Below are 17880 nucleotides of genomic sequence, written 5' to 3' on the forward strand. Positions count from 1 at the left end.
TACTTAGGAAAACATAAAAATTAGACAAACTACCTTTTAGAAAAAAGAAGACAATTTGAAAGTAAACCAGGCTTTCTATTTTCTATATAAAATGACTTATTCGTTTATGGTTTACTAGCAGCATATATAACACATAAAGCTTTACTGGTTTAATAAAGGTTTACCGTAATAGTTGATTTTATATAAAATACAGATGACAAACTATAAGTTATTTATTTATCATTAACAGGAGATTTACAATTATACAAAAGAATCTCAATCTTTTGGAAACTAAATTATGCTTTCAACAGTCTAACTAGACATAGTCATGATAATTAGTAATTATTTTGCTGAAGTAAATGTCCATGGGCTCAAGTTTCAATTGATTTCCTATACAATGCATATTCTGACTGACACCCTTGCACTCTAAGTAAAAAGGCCCTTGCATGAAATGTCACATTTCTTGATTTATCCCTAGATGAGTCAATATCATGTCTTCCCCTTCTGAACCTATAGTCATTCACCTTGTTCACTGGGAAGCAGCTAAACTTTGACCTCAAATTATAAAAAGAATTAGTGATCAGCTAATCAAAAAACTCTGAATTTGTTTTTATTCTCTTTCATTTTTACACAGGACCACCTTAATATGTTAAAAAATATACTGAAGAGACTGAACACAATGATCATAATCTCAAAAGTTGGAAAATACATACAAAAACATGTCTAGATAAGTATATAAATTTTAGTAATTTTAATTTGAATCCTTTTTACTTTTTTTCCTAGTTTTAGATAAAAATGAAAAAGAAAAAAACATCAACCTATAACTCACTACCTCTAAATATCTCTTTCAGCCAGCAAAGCTCAATCACAAATTGATTCTACCTTCATAAGGATTTTATCTAAAATGCACTATTGAGGGGTACCTGGGTGGCTCAGTGGGTTGAGTATCTGTCTTCAGCTCAAGTCATAATATCACAGTTCGTGGGTTCAAGCTCTGCGTCAGGCTCTGTGCTGACAGATCAGAGCCTGGAGCCTGCTTCTGGGTCCTCCTAGTTCTCCGCCCCCACCCCACTCAAGCTGTCTCCTCTCAAAAATAAACAAACATTAAAAAGTAAAATAAAATAAATAAAATGCACAATTGAAAGGAACTATAGCCCTCAACTGAGTAGAAAGGAACATCCACAGTGACATTTAAAACTAGGCTGACATACTATTCTTTTGTTGTTGTTCTTCATTCTTATGTATGATTTTTCTTAGACTATAATACTGTAGGAGCTGACCACAAACTGTGCCTAAGAACCAATAATTATTCATACCAATTAATATTTCAATTATTTGTGAAGTTATTTATTTAATGTCTATCTTCTCAACTAAACTAAAACCATAATGCTGTGTTCTGTGCAACCTGACACATAGTACATATTCAATAAATATTTACTGAATGAACCAAATAACTAAAAGAAAAGGTTTGGGATTGAGTGTTTGCCTTTTTGCCTTCCCCATTACTTCCTTAATACATTTGCTACAAAGAATAAAATGAAAAAGGCTCTGCTTCAGGGAATTCTAATTTCAATGTATTCTAATAAAAATATATATACAAATTAGACAATGAAAGGTTAAAAAAATAGGGAAGAAAAATAGGCTCAATTTAGATCCATAAATTAAAGGAAAAAGATAAGCAAAACTAAGAGACCAAATTAACAGAGACTCTGAGGAGGAAGTTTTAATTTGGATATGTGGGCAGATGTTTGTGCCACTGATTAGGGCAGGGTATCAAGGGAGAACAAGGTTTTAAAAATGAATTAAATTCCATTTGAGATATGCTAAGTTTGAGTTGCCTGTATAAATCTGAGATATATAAGTCCTACAATGTGTAACTGACTGACTCTTTGGGCAAGTGGTCATTTACTCATAATTTTTTCACCTATAAAGCACAAATATCACCTACCTCGAGGAACTATGACATTGTATATAAAAAACTGATTTGTTACCTTTGGAATATGATTTTGATTTTTAAAAGAAACAAAATCTACTTAGAAGCAAATTTCATCAATAAAATTGGTAATTAATCTACGTAACAAGATCTACAGTTATGAATTACATATAAATACAGAACTGTGAAGCACCCAATAAATTGAATGAAATAGTACTTGTAAATCCCCAGAGTTCTGAAGTTATAATAAGAGTATACTCAAATAAAAGAGGTATCTACTTTGAAAACTTACATTTAAAAACATCTGGGTTCAGCAAGTGTTTTTATAGATATAAACAAATTGATTTTTAAAGGCATATGTAAAAAGCAAAGGTACTAGAATAGCCAAAAACAATTTTATAATAAAAAAAGCAAAATTAGAAGGCTAACATTATCTGATTTCAGACACTATAAAGATTCACTAATGAAGACTATGTGGTACTGGCAAAGGGACAGACTGCTTAAATCAATGGAAGAAAAAATAAAGTCCATAAATTAACCCACACTAATACAATCAACTGGTTTTTTGACAAAGGTGCCAAAAAAATGTAAGAGAAATGATGGCATTTTCAACAAATGGTGCCAGAAAAATGAATATCCATATGCCAAAAAAAAAGAAAGAAAAAGAAAAAAACTAAATACCTCCTCAAGTACCACATCCCTCACATAAAAATTAACTCAAAACAAATCACAGATCTAAATGTAAAACATGAAATTTATAACTTCCAGAAGAAAACAAAGGATCTCAAAAAAGCTGTGTGACCTTATAACAATGAATTTTATATCCAAGACCAAAAGTACAATCCAAGAAAGAAAAAAACAATTAAAACTGAATTTTATCAAAATTTCAAAATTATGTTTTGCTAAATACAACATTAATATAACAAAAAACAAAAACATTCAATACTGATGGGAATGCAAAATGGCACAGCACAGCCACCCTGGAAGGGAGCTTGGAAGTTTCTTCGAAAGTTAACATATATTTAACATATGCAACAGCAATTACACTACTAGATTTGGCCAACTGATTTGAAAGCATATGTCCACTCAAAACTTGTATGCAGATGCTAACAGCAATGTTATTCAAAACTGCCAAAAATTAGAAAAAAAAAGCAACAGGAAATAAGAGTATCCTAGGATAGTTTTAGAAAAAAAAAAAATCACCAGGAGGTAAGAGGATCCTAGGATAGTATGCAGACAATGAAAAAAAGCTATTACATACTATATTATAAACTATAGTACATAACCTCACTTAACGGTGTAGAGGGAAAAAAGACGAGCCAAACAAAGTAATTTGGTACTCTGAAAACTGTCAGATTAAAGGCCAAAGGAACTATACATAAACAGTACACTCCAGGAGGTAAAGTTTTCTCATAGGGGTTAATGATTCTCAAAGAGTTATAATGTAGACAGGGGTAGAACAAATAAGAAAATGGATAGTGGGGGATGGAAACCAGGTTTCCTATTGTTGGAGAGGAAATTACACATAAGAAAAAGGAGAAAGCCTTTTTCTGAACTATGTGGTACTGGATTAGAATAAAAGAAATCAGTATGAATTCAGGTTTAGCTTAATAAAGATACAGATGGATAGATATATAAATAATTTCAGATATGTGTATATACATCAGTTAGTATACATACATATATATCCTAGCTCTTTCTGTTGATTGGGCCTAGGAGTAGTCAGACCCAGTAACAGTGAGCACGTCCTGCATCCAGATCTTATTTTCTAATACCATTTTCCAATAAAAGGAATAAGGCCCCTTGGAAGAATGGCTAATTCTAGGGGTGGGGCATGTACATCTCTATACATCTCTAGAAGACATGACCCAGGGGCATCTTGAGGTGCCACAATGTAGGAAAAGTGTTTAAAAATCAAAAGGATGGGGACATGTCAAAGGGATATAGAGGCCAACTGGAAGAGTTGCCAATAGCCAAGATGGAACACTTCAAGAAACAAAATAAACAATACAGTATTAGATTTTAACCCAAAGTATTAAGGAATATCAAGGACTCTATACTAACGTAAACAAACAAATAAGTAAATGAGGGAGAAGAGATAAATCTCTTGTACTGAAAAATTACAAATCATTTATGTAGGTAGTCTCCCTGAGGAAAGTAGAGCTCAATTAACTTCTCAGCCCACATCCCTTATCTCCACCTAAGTATGGGCCACACTTAAGTAATCTGCTTCAAAGAATATAAAAGAACGTTGGTAAGTAACTTTACAGTGGAGCAACATGGCAAACACTACCTTCACTAGGTGATCAAGATTAATATAACTGGTGTTAAGTCATGTTGACAGCATAATGTTGAAATAATATGAGAATGGCACTTCAGTCTTGTTCTCTTTTCCCCTCAAAAACCAATACTTTAGTCTAACCATGAGAAAAAATTCACAAAAACTCAAGTTGAGTAACATTTTATAAAATGCCTGAGACCAATAATCCTGAAAACTGTCAAATCATCAAAAACAAAACAAGGGAAGTCTGAGCAGGCAAAGGAGTCATAGCAACTAAATGTATATGGGATCTTGGATGGGACTTTGGAACATAAAAAGGACATGAGGAAAATTAGTAAAATCTAAATAAAGTGTGGAGTTTAGTTAATAATCATGTAACAATGTTGCTTTCTCCCCTATGACATATGGGCCATAATAATGTAAGCTGTTAACAATAAAGGAAACTGGATGATGGTTATATGGAAATGCTCTGTACTATCTTCACAACTTTTCTGTAAATCTAAAATGTACTCTAGGGGCACCTGAATGGCTCAGTTAGTTAAGTGTCTAACTTCAGCTTAGGTCATGATCTCATAATTTGGGAGTTCAAGTCCCGCATTGGGTTCTGTGATGAGAACTCAGAGCCTGGAACCTACTTCAGATTCTGTCTCCCTCTCTCTCTGCCCCTCCCCCACTTGGGCTCTGTCACTCTGTGTCTCTGTAAAATAAATAAACGTTAAAAAAATTTTTTTTAAGTACTCTAAAATAAGAAGTTTGTTGGGATAAAAAGGAAGATCAGTAAAGTTAGCGTAGTAAAATCTGAACAGACACCTATTTATCCCATCATATAACCACATGAAAAGAAAAAAATTAATCAACCAGTAAGAAAGTAAGATATCCAACAGTAATTTTTAAAGATTTTATTTTAAAGTTTATTTATTTTCAGAGAGACAGAAAGAGAGAGAGAACATCCCAAGCAGGCTCCATGCTGTCAGTGCAGAACCCAACATGTAGCTTGATCTCATGAACAATGAGATCAGGACTTGAGCTGAAATCAAGAGTCAGATGCTTAGCAGACTGAGTCACCCAGATGCTGCTATCACAAAGTAATTTTTAAAAGCAGGGTAGAGAAATAATCATTTTGGTCAAGTTCACCTAACTTTTCTTTTTACACATGAAAACAAGTATGGAGAAAAGTCAGTGAGCTCACCAAATCCTGAGACTTTTCCACAAATATCACACAACTTGGAAATAACCTGAGAGACCAATGAGTTGATAAGATAGCCCAGAGAAAAGTAAAACCTTTCCTGAATAGAAGCCTTTGTTACTGAAGAATCTTTACAAAGAAAACAAGAAGAACAAGGGCTGCCATTTTCTACTACACTGGAGGAACAAATAAAAGCCTGAAAGTACTACTCCATGGAATCAGAATATATACAAGACCATTAGAATGAGCCCTTGGTGCACTGCAAGACACCAAACAAAATCCCACAGCAGAGGAAGAGCCTCCAATAAAAGAGGTATACATCCCCAGGGAGAGCTTCCCAATCTTTATTTCCCCTACCCCATTGTCACAGGGCTATATAGACAGGTGGCCAAAAAGAAACAACTTGCCAGGAAACCATAGCTCTGAGGAGAAGGCAAACAGATTTCAAATAATGTGAAATATTTATGAAGGAAAATTCACTTGCGTATCACAACAAAGAAAACTTCTTGACAATTTATGCATGAGCAAGATGAAGAGAATGACATGGCAATTAAGAATACACTACAGATACATAAGAACAACAAAAAAAGATCAGAAGGGGCACCAGATAGCTCAGTTGGTTTAGTGTCCAACTTTTGATCTCTGCTCAGATCATGATCTCATGGTTGGTGAGATGAAGCTCTGCACAGGCAGTGTAGAGCCTGCTTGGGATTCTCTTCCTCCTTCTCTCTGCCCTTCCCCCACTCACACTCTCTCTCAAAATAAACGAGTGAACATTAAGAAAAGATCATAATATAAAAAATAACATAAACCAAGAGAAAGAAAATCTTCCTGCCAATGGTTGCTATTTTATTATTTATTTATTTGTTTATTTTTAAATGTTTATTTTGAGAGGGGGAAGGGGCAGAGGGAGAGGGAGACAGAGAATCCCAGGCAGGCTCCAGGCTCAGCACAGAGTCTGAAGTGGGACTTGATCCCACCAGCATGAGATCACGACCTGAGCCAAAATCAAGAGTGTGATGCTTAACTGAGAGAGCCACCCAGGCTCCCCCAATGGTTGATATTTTAGAAGAACATGAATTCAACAAAATAAAGTTCATAGACAAAATTCCAAAACATAAAGTGAATGAAAAGGGAAGTTGAAAACTTAAGGAAACATGTTGAGAACCAAAATCAAACAAACAAATAAGTAAAAATCTAATAAGTGAACTACAAAAGACAGAAACAAGAACAGTGATGATTAGAATTACTAATATAAAGAAAAATTTTGAGATTATCACAGTGAATACAAGAAAAACAGAGTGATATGAATAATTATTGAACAGATAATACATAAGACAAAAATGTCTCATTATAAGAATAACTAGGGTCTCTAAAACAGCCTCACAAATGGAATACAAAACTCACAAATCTAAAATTTCCATGAACTAAAAGAAGAATCAAATAGTCCCCGGAGAGGCATGGTGTGGGTCCCTAAAATGTTATTAAAGAACAATCAACAGAAACATCATGATTAAGTTCTACTTCAAGAAAAAAAGAATCCTTTAGGTATCCAGGTAGGAAAAGAACAAACAAACAAACAAAACAAACACAAACCAAAAGTTACGTGAGGAAAAAAAAAAAAAATGTGACCTGACTTCTTCTTAGCCAAACTCTATGTCACAAAATAGAGTAACATTTTTACATTGCATAGAGTAAAAACAAACAAACAAAACTTAACCGAGTAATCTTATTCATAACCAATTTGAATATAAGGATAACACAAAGCCAGTCTGAAGCATACTACATCTGAGAATAAAGTATATATTAGCCCTTCCTCAAAAAACTGACAATGAAATTCAGTTACCAAGGATTTCACCACAATAAAGAAATCAAGTGTAAAAACATCAAATATGACAAAAGTTGCAGTAATGATTATACAATCCTTTTAAATATAAAATTAAAATTAAATAAGAGGGAGACACTTTGGCTACAGAATCTAATACAGCTTTTATAAATATTTTAAAACTAGAATTTGTAAAAACAAAGAAAAAAGTAGTTTAAAATTTATTCCATAGCTGAAAGTCAAATGATATTGTTTAATTAAACACTTCATATTTCAAAAAACTGAAAAGAAAAACTGATGATTCTAATACCTTAATATTTTTCAGTCTCTTAAATTCTGAAGGATCTTTGGGGAATTAATATATCTTATTATAAGAAAACTCTGGGGCACTGGGGTGGCTCAGTTGGTTAAGCAACCAACTTTAGTTCAGGTCATGATCACACAGTTCATAAGTTCTAGCCCCACATCAGGCTCTGTGCTGACAGCTTGGAGCCTGGAGCCTGCTTCGGATTCTGTGTCTCCCTCTCTCTCTCTGCCCCTCTCCTGCAGGCACTCTGTCTCTCTCTCTCTCTCTCTCTCTCTCTCTCTCTCTCTCAGAAATAAACAAACATTAAAAAAAAATTTTTTTTAAGAAAACTTTGCATCAAGTTCAAAAATTTCTATAGTTTCACTTCAATTGATTGATTATTACTCCTAAATTCAAGTAACACATAGCACTAGCTATGAGCCAGGTACTTTTCAATATTTATTAAATCACTTAGTCCTTATAACAACTTATACAAAGTAGGTAATATTTACCCATTTTGTCGACAAAAAAATGAGTCCTAGAGACTCTGAATAATTTGTCCATGGCTGTACAGCTAGAAAGAAACAGAGCCATGATTCAAATACAAATGCTTGGATCCAGAATCTGTGCAGTAACCTCTACATTATATTGTCTCTCAAATAAAACAGCATGGACAGAACAATTTGATTTTTATCAAATTAATTCTAAGTATATATCCACTTAACCACCAGCCATCCATTCTTGTAGATGATAGTGCTTAACTATATAAGCAAAGAGATTGGGATAATGTTTCTCTATCAATAAAAATAATCATTTGGGAGTAGGCCATGGGGAATCCAGGTGATTTTTGTTGTTGTTGTTTCTTTATGTCTATTATTCAATGAGTCTCTATCAGTCTTCAAAAAAAAAATGAAGCCATTAATCTAAACAAAAAACAAACCCCATTACCTAATCACAACTTGAACACTGTCATGTTAATTATTTAATGACTTTTTGTCTCCCTAATGAACAATGTTTTAATTAGTACTTTACTGTAATCCTCCACGGAGTCTAGCACAATGTTGGGCAGAGCAAACATTCAATAAGTATATCGATGGATTATCATAAAATATTATATTACTACATTCAACCTATCTTACAAGTAACATTTTTAGATACTCTAGGGCCTTTACCTACACCTGACTCCTTAGACTAGCATCATCTAGCTTGAAGAAACACAGAATCTTAAGCTTCACTCCAAACTTAACTGAATGAGAACGAGCATTTTAACAAGATTTCCCAAGTGACTGAAGTCACATTAAAATTGGAGAATTACTGATTTCTAGAGCATTGTTTATCTAAGTGTGGTCCATTATTTACCTATATCAGAATCACTTGGGCTGCCTGTTAAAAATGCAGGTTCTCAGGAGCACCTGGGTGGCTCAGTGGGTTAAGCATCCAACTCTTGATCTCAGCTCAGGTCATGATCTCACCTCAAGGAACGTGAGTTTGAGCTCCGCATTGGTATCTGCCCTGACAAGGTGGAGGCTTCTTCGGCTTCTCTGTCTCCCTCTCTCTCCTTCTCTCTGTCTCTCTCTCTCATAAAAATTAACACTGAAAAAAATGTAGATTCTCAGGCTCCACCTTATTTCAGGTGTCATTAAAGTTTATGACACCTAATAAAGCAAAAAGTAGCAAAGAACAGGAATGAGCATATTAAGCAGAGAGCAGTGAAAGAACCCACACACTTGAAATAAACCAAGAAAGCAATAACAAGAGAGGAAAGAGGCATCACAGAGGAAGATACAATGAGAATATCAACAACAGACTATGAAAGTAAAGAAAGTAATGGTACATAGTGCTGTGTATTTCATCTCCTTCTCTTTTTTTGATGACTGTTATTCCTGACATACAAACTACTACAGCATGTCCAAAGTTTCAGAAAGACTGTGGGGATCTGGATATTAATACTGTACCATATTAAGAATCAGTAAGTTTCTGAATATGTAGCCACCACAAAATGCATGCATTTTATAAATGCTCCAAAAGTCACAAATAGTTTTAAATGTATACATACACTTGTAGAGACATTTCCATATGCTTTGCTCGTGCAATTGCTTCATCTCTCTCCTCATTGGCTAACCGCAGTCGAGACATAATAGCTTCATCGCGTTCCCTCTGTGCAAAGTACACTTCTTCAACTAAAGCTACCAAAATATATAATCCATAATTAATTAGAGAAAAACTTTAAATGCACACTTTTAGCAAAAGTAAAAAGCAAAAATAATTTTATATTATTAATTTACTATCAATTAATCACTTAAAATATTATTTTTAAAAGCTAATGCAAAATTGAGATACATTTTCTACCTGTAGAAACACAAATTAAAGAGGTCAAATAATAAAAAATACCAGGAGCTTGTGAAATAAAGGAAGCTCACACGTATACTGCAGATAGGTGTACATATTTCTACAGCCATCTGAAGAGCAATTTGGCAATATTTATTACAGTTGAAGATTTGCCTAGCCTATAACCTGGAACTCTCCTCTTTGGTGTGCAGCCTAGAGAAATTCTTGCACATGAGCACAAGGAAACATGTATAAAAAATGCCTATTTCAGCATTATGTTATACCAAAAACTTAGAAATAACCCAAATGCCCAATAACAGGAACAGGGATAAATAAATTACTAAAATGGAGTATGACACAACATTTAAAATGAATTAGCTATGGACACAAAGGCACATTTCAAAAATAAAATTATGGCAAAATTGTGAGGTGCAAGGCAAAACAACTCTATTATTTATGGACAAACACAATTAGCAAAAATATTAAAATAGCATGGAAATGGTAATCACCAAATTCAGGGTAACAGTTATCTCAGTAGCATAGTGGAAGAAAAGCAAAGAAAATGAGACCGAGGAAAAGCAAATGGGCAGAGCATCACTAAACCAAATTTTATTTACACTGTCAAATCACAAAATAAACTTAGGATGTTTGAAATATTCTTTTAGTTCACAAAACATTTGGTTTTTGCTAACATTTATCAGAGGTTAATGCATATTATTTAAATTATAAGTGGTAGAAAAGAAACAAACCCTGAGAATAAGTCACCTATATCTTCTCCATAATAGAATATAAAATAGAGCATGTAATGGCAAAGCCAAAGTCAAAACCATGTCCACAAAGGTGGGTCTAAGCGAAGAGAAATATATTCATCCATTCATTCATTCACTCACTCACATTCATTTGTCCTTTCATCAAATATTTATCAAATTCCTGTGACAGTTATCCATCCAGTTTTAAGCTATATGACTATAACAGTCTGAAAAGTCATTACCATTCTGGAGATGTATACATTCTCTTACAAAGAGACTGATAGTAGAGAGAAAAGAGGTCCAAAAATTAGATAAATAGATAAAACAGATAGTAGTAAAGGCATTGAAGGAAAATAAGGGTTGTGAGAGAAAAATCAAAGATTTGTCAGATGGGAAAAGAACAAACAAATTTAGAAAGAGTGGCCAGAAAAGAGCTTTTTTGAATAAGTGACATTTCAGTAAATGCAAATAAGCAGACTAAGCAGGAAAAAAAATAATACAAAGGTCCTAAAAGTATTAGAGTAACGGCATCAAGGACAATGTATCTGGAACGCAGCAAGAGACACTGAGAGTTCTGGGAGGTCACACGGCCTTGTGATCCACTGCAAGGATTTTAGATATCAACTTTGATGGTAGCCCCTGGACTGTTCTGAGTGAGGAAATGATAGCATCACCTTTATATGGTACAGTTCTGGTTTCTAGATGAGAAACAGTCTGGACGTGGACAAGCGTAGAAGTGGTGACCAGTTAGACTATAGGAGTAGTCTAAGCAAGAATTCACACAAATAAGCCATGTAAATGGTCCATTCCCTGAAACTTTAAGCTGCCTAGAAATAAATATATATGTCATCCTAGAGTTTAGATATTACACTAAAGGATCTCTAGAATGGGAACAATTTGATCAGATCTGTGCGTGGTTGATTAATGAAAGAGCACATGCGGGAGGGGATGTGGGAGGGGCAGGGACAGAGAATCCTAAGCAGGCTCCATGCTCAGCAAGGAGCCCAATACAGGGCTTGATCCCAAGACCCTGGGACAATGACTGGAGCTGAAATCAAGAGTTGGACATTCAACTGATTGAGCCACCCAGGGCCCTAGATCTGTACTTTAGAAGGAAACTCCCACAAGTTTGCATACAGAGTACATGTGGAAGATGCCGGGGTCAACAGAAAGTTACTGTTTGGATTGTATGTGCCCCCTGACCCAATCTTAGATTATGTACAACAGTCCAGGTAAGAAATAATGAAATCTTGAACTAAGACATTCTTAATAAAATTAAAATGAAAATGGATTAAATTCATAACAAAAAGGGTAAAATAACAGAACCTGAGTTAAGCATGTACTGAGTAAATTTCAGAGAACAGAAAAATAGGACAGATGACCTCAAGCCATCTATCAATCTATCAGTAGTATGATCTTCTTAAAACCTTAGGATAAAGAGGTAACTCTTCTCACTACTGCTACACAGATTTCAAGGCAAAAAAAGTTCTCAGCCTGGCATTCAAGAAAAATTAGAGTCCAATTCTTTCTTACCTTCTCAGCTACCACTATCTTCCCTTTTACTTATATAAAATACACATCTGAAACATGTTTTTAAGTTATGTGTCATTTTAATATATATTACAAAAACATTAACTGGCACATTAGGCCTATACTTTCTCCTAGTGGCATTTAATTTCATGCCTAATTAAATTTTAAATTTCTCTAAGTTACCCAAATACCTTGTTGAGCCAGATGTCACAGAAAAGTAACTTTCTATTATTTCATTTATTTAAAGTTCAAAGACACAAAAGAATGACCTAGTTCTTAAACTTAAGATAATGATTACCTTTTGGCAGGGCACCTGGGTGGCTCAGTCAGTTAAGTGTCCAACTTTGGCTCAGGTCACAATCTCATGGTCCATGAGTTCGAGCTCCATGTCAGGCTCTGAGCTGTCAGCACAGCTGACAGGAGTCTGCTTTGGATTCTGTGTCTCCCTTTGGCTGCCCCTCCCTTGCTCACACTCCGTCTCTCCCCCCTCTCTCAAAAATAAATGATTATCTTTTGGAGATGGTACGCAAAGGGAAGATAAGGGACACTTATGGGATATTTGTAATACTTGATTTCTTGATCTGGGTGCTGGTTATAACCAGTTTTTCACACTGAGATTCATAAAACTGCATAGTTGTTGGTGCAACTTTATGTTTAGATGTTAAAATGAAATAAGAAAGATTACATTAAAAATAATATATTTATCAGGGTGCCTGGGTGGCTCACTCCATTAAACATCCAAGTCTCTTAATGTTGGCTCGTCATGGTCTCACGGTTCATGAGTTCAAGCCCTGTGTTGGGCTCTGCTCTGACTGCATGGAGCCTGCTTGGGATTCTCTCTTCTCCCTCTCCCTTCCCTTACCCTGCTAGCGCTTTCTCTATCAAAATAAACAAATAAACTTAAATAATTTAATTTTTTTGGATAATATACTTATCTAGTTAAAAGGTTGAGCTTTTTTAAAGAAAAATATTAAGAGTAAAAAAAAGTTACCACGTATGATAAAATTTCTGGAAGTATATGTTAAGATTAAGTTTTAAGCAACAGAGACTTGTGCTTCCACTTAAAACTACTTTTTAAAATGGACAAAATATATGGATGACAGCTTTCAAGGCTGTAAGGAAAAAAAGAACAGTGATCTAGGCAGGGTGGGTGGGAATGAGTGAGCCCGATGATTGGCCTAGCTTAATACATTGAAAGAATTTCTAGAAGATAGTATAGGAAGGGAAGAATCTAGGAGGAGCCCAGCTGACTCTACAATTTGAGAGGGCAGAGATAGAGTATTAGGGAAACCAAAGCAGCTGGCATTCATAGGAGAGCCTATTAGAGAAAAAAAGAGCTGCAAAGAAAGAAAACTTTGGAGACCTGCAGAGGGTCTTTCTCAAAAAGTCATTTGAGTCTTAGGACACACATGTGTGAATAAACCACTCTTTACAGGGGAAAGACCTGCTTGAGAGGGTTAGAGGCAACAGTGCCCTAGGCAACATAAAACCAGAAACAGTGGTTATTGTTCCCATCAGCCAGACTGGAAAACCTCAAGATTCATGAGGTACTGGATAGAGTACTCAGAAGGGTCTTGGCTCAGTGGTGGGGATTAACTAACTACAGACTAAACTCTGCTCTGATAACATCTAGTCTATCTTTAAAACATGATCCAAAAGGAGAGATCTGTTTCCTGTAAATGTAAGTATATGTCAGAACAAAGCTCAAAAATATTTTATAAGAATACAAAAATAGGTTCAAAAATGGTGAAATTTATCATTGCCAGGCATGCGAACAAGCCTCAAAACTAGGACTCATAATGATAAAAAAATTAACTGAAACTGACCAATATTTTTGTCAACCTACTGATCCATTACCCTGTTTTTACATGTGTTTCTGTTTAAAGATACCTTGTGCAACATATACTGTTGATTTAATAACACTGAATTAATGGCCAACAGTACTTGTAACTCACACCTGAACAGTTATCTAACAAACATTATCACAGCCTTCTTATATTTAGGGAACACTGACTGTATTTCAGCATACACTGGGGATGTTTGAAACAGTGAAATTACCAATAAAAGGCACAAAAATGAAGTAAATCTGACACTAAATAAGTGCAAAAATTACACTTATTAGAGTAAAAGAGTTGAAATAAGAAGGTAGAGTGTGCCCTTAAGACAATTATATTGTTTTTCTTCTTAGTTTAGTAATTTTTATTAATTTTTTAAAGGTAAAACAATCTTTCATTCCACAAGATGAATATAAAACCTAAAACTATAAACATTCTGGAAGAAAACTTCTGTGAGTTTAGGTAGGTAAGCTTTCTTGACTAATACCAAAACATAATCCATTCTTAAAAACGGATAAATCGGACTTCAATCTAATTCAATTAAAAATCTCTACTCTTCAAAAGACACTGATGAGAAAATTAAAAGACAAGCCAAATGGAAGAAAATAATTGAAAAGTATATATCTGATAAAAGACTTGTATCCAGATACAATTTTTAAAACTCTCAAACCTCAATAATAAGAAAAAAATCCAATTTAAAAAATGGGCAAAAAACTTAGAAACTGTATCAAAGCAGACATACTGATGATAAATAAGAACAAAAAAAGGTGCATTATAGTCACTAGAGAAAAGCAAATTAAAACTATGAGATAACCACCACATACCTATTACAAAGGCTAGAATGAAAATATGATTACAGATACTAGGGATAGGACAGAGCAACTGGAACCCGCATTCACTGCTGGTGGACTGCGCCATGAGTGCAACCACAGTTTGCCAGTTTCTTAAAAAGTTAAACACACACCTACCATAAGACTCAGCTATTCCACTCATAGGTATTAATCCAAGAGAAATTAAGGCCTATGTCCATGCAAAGACTTACACATATTCACAGCATCTTTATTTATAATAGCCCCAAACTAGAAACAACACAAATTTCTACCTGCAGATGAACAAACTACATGACAAAATGAGGTAGAACAACTGGGTATGTAGTTGTATAAAATCAAATGCTATTAATTGACAGATAAGGTTAATAAATTCTTATTATAAACATAGCTTGTGGAACAATCAGTACTTTTCAACACAATTTTCATAGTTTTTTTAAGGTAATATCATGAGTGCTGTGTGGTTTTCTATGTAGTATACTATTCTGCTATCATATATCAGAATCAAAAAGGCATGAAAGACAGTTTTGCCCATAACTTAATCTACAATAATGCATTTTATTTCCCCCTTGTAGTTGTATACAATTTCCTTCCAGGAAGGATACTCACAACAGCCTACAGAAAGCAACACGTATACTAGGAAGAATATGGGCTTTGATTCAGATCTAATGGGTTAACATACTAAAGATAAGCAGCCTATTTTCGCATATTTCTTATGTTATTTTAGTCACAACTCAGGTGCATAAAATGGACATAATATCACCGTTTATGGTTATTAGGGACATATTAAGTGAGATAATTTATGAAAACTCTTGACCAAATAGAGTAGATGTTCAACAAACACTGGTTCGATACCATCACTACCTTACCACCCTCAAACCATAGACTCACAATGTGGCTCCATTTCTAGACATATTGAAAAGATGATTTTAATTAATTTGGACCATATATAATATATGTATACATATAAATATATATACACACACAAATATATATCATATATTTTTAGTGGCATTCAAAAATTATCAATGGGAACTGAAATAAAAATTATTCAGAATGAATACTGTATTATATACTGCACACTAAAATGACATAATAGTTTGTACAAAATATCACAACATTCTAAGATATTTAAGTTTTTTCACATTATAAAACATTTAATTTCACTCCTGTTTAGAGCAGCATTATTTACAAAGAGCCAAGATGTGGAAGCAACCCAAGTGTCTACTGATAGATGAATGGATACAAAGATGTGGTATACATGCACAATGGGATATTATTCAGCCATAAAAAGAATGAAATTTTGCCATTTGCAACAACATGGATTGATCTAGAGGATATTAGGCTAAGTGAAATAAGTCAGAGAGAAAAACAAATGCCATATGATTTTACATACATATAGTATCTAAAACAAAAGGGGCGCCTTGGTGGCTCAGTCGGTTAAGCCTTCAACTTCAACTCAGGTCATGACCTCACGTTTGTGGGTTCAAGCCCTGCGTCGGGCTCTGTGCTGACAGCTAGCTCAGAGCCTGGAGCCTGCTTCAAATTCTGTGTCTCCCTCTTTCTCTCTGCCCCTCCCCTGCTCATGCTCTGTCTCTGTCTCAAAAATAAATAAAACATTAAAAAAATTAAAAAAGAAAAAAAGAATCTAAAAACAAAACAAAACAATAACCAACCAGAGGCACCTGGGTGGCTCAGTCGGTTGAGCATCTGACTTCGGTTCAGGTCATGATCTCACAGGTTGTGAGTTCTAGGTCTGCATCGGGCTCTGTGCTGACAGCTCAGAGGCTGAAGCCTGCTTCAGATTCTGTGTCTCCCTCTCTCTAACCCTTCCCTGCTCACACTCAGTCTCTCTCTCAAAAATAAATAAATATTAAAATAAATAAATACAACCAAACAACAAAAAACAGAACAATAATATAGAGAATAAACTGGTGGTTGCCAAAGGGAAAGAAAATGGGGGGATAGGTAAAATAAGTGAAGTGGAGTGGGAGACAGAGGCTTCCTATTATGGAATGAATAGGTCATAAGAATGAAAGGTACATCATAGAGAATGCAGTCAGTGATATTTAATAGTGTTGTATGGTAACAGATGGTAATTATACTTGTGGTGACCCTAATAACATGTAGAGTTGGTCAATCACTATGTTGTTCACCTGAAACTAATGTAATATGTGTCAACTATACTTCAATGAAAAAAATAAATTTAAACACTTCTAATTTTCAGGTCAGATAGGATGGACACAATGATGCTACACAGTGATCTAAGTACAGATAAATGTGTGTCATGCCCTGAAATATTGTGACATATCAAAAGGTTAAAATATTAATTACTAAACCTTAAATGTCAATAGGCTTCCTATTATTTCTGTAAAGTGTGATGAGAGCCTTATAAAGTGCCATTTAATGTAAGCTGTGTTCTATTTTATGTTCATTAACACTTAATGATAAAGGTAAGATTAACAATGTTGAGGACTTTAATATCAAGTGCAAGTACAGTTATTACTATGCTTAAATGCTTTATACTAAGGGCTTATTTGATCATGTGTTGATCAAGAGAAAACATTTTCTTTCCCTCTATAATGCTATCAACTCTAAAAATATAAATAATGTGCATATTTAAAAGAAACTGCCTTCTGAGTATTCTAAGGTTAAGTTTTAAAGTGCCACAGAACACACACACACACATAAAATCTGATTATACATTTTGTAAATGCTAATAAGTTTTTCTAAAATTAATTTTTAATTTTTAAACATTAGGTTATACGTGAAATTTGATTATTAAAAACCTGATTCTTTCTAGAATTCAGTACTTTTAAAGGATCAATATGCAACTCTCAAACATTTTAGTAAAGAAAACTTAATTGTAAACACTGAGCTTTTCCAAGGTAGATGACTATTACAAAGTTCACTAGAAAATCAATATAGCATTTTAGTTGGAATTTGCTCATTAAACACCCACAGCTCTAATGCAAATTATGATGGAATGAATAAAGCAAATACGCATGCTTCTTTCTTTTTATTAAATGTAAAATCTACTGTTAATTGCATCTCATATGTCATACAAACTTTTCTCCTTAACTATTAAATAGAAGCTTTAACAAAAGTCATTAGAGATTCT

At 34.2% G+C, this 17880-nt stretch overlaps 1 protein-coding gene across 1 annotated transcript in view; it reads right to left on the bottom strand.

Moving 5' to 3' along the window:
• The window catches only part of MIPOL1 (mirror-image polydactyly 1), a 292991-nt gene that overhangs the window by 192396 nt on the left and 82715 nt on the right, over positions 1-17880 (bottom strand). The window contains exon 7 of the mRNA XM_029952677.1: positions 9547-9676. Within this exon, the coding sequence (XP_029808537.1) occupies positions 9547-9676 (130 nt within the window). The remainder of the gene's footprint in view (positions 1-9546; positions 9677-17880) is intronic.

This window comes from Suricata suricatta, chromosome 9 (assembly GCF_006229205.1).
Source record: "Suricata suricatta isolate VVHF042 chromosome 9, meerkat_22Aug2017_6uvM2_HiC, whole genome shotgun sequence".
NCBI lineage: Eukaryota > Metazoa > Chordata > Mammalia > Carnivora > Herpestidae > Suricata > Suricata suricatta.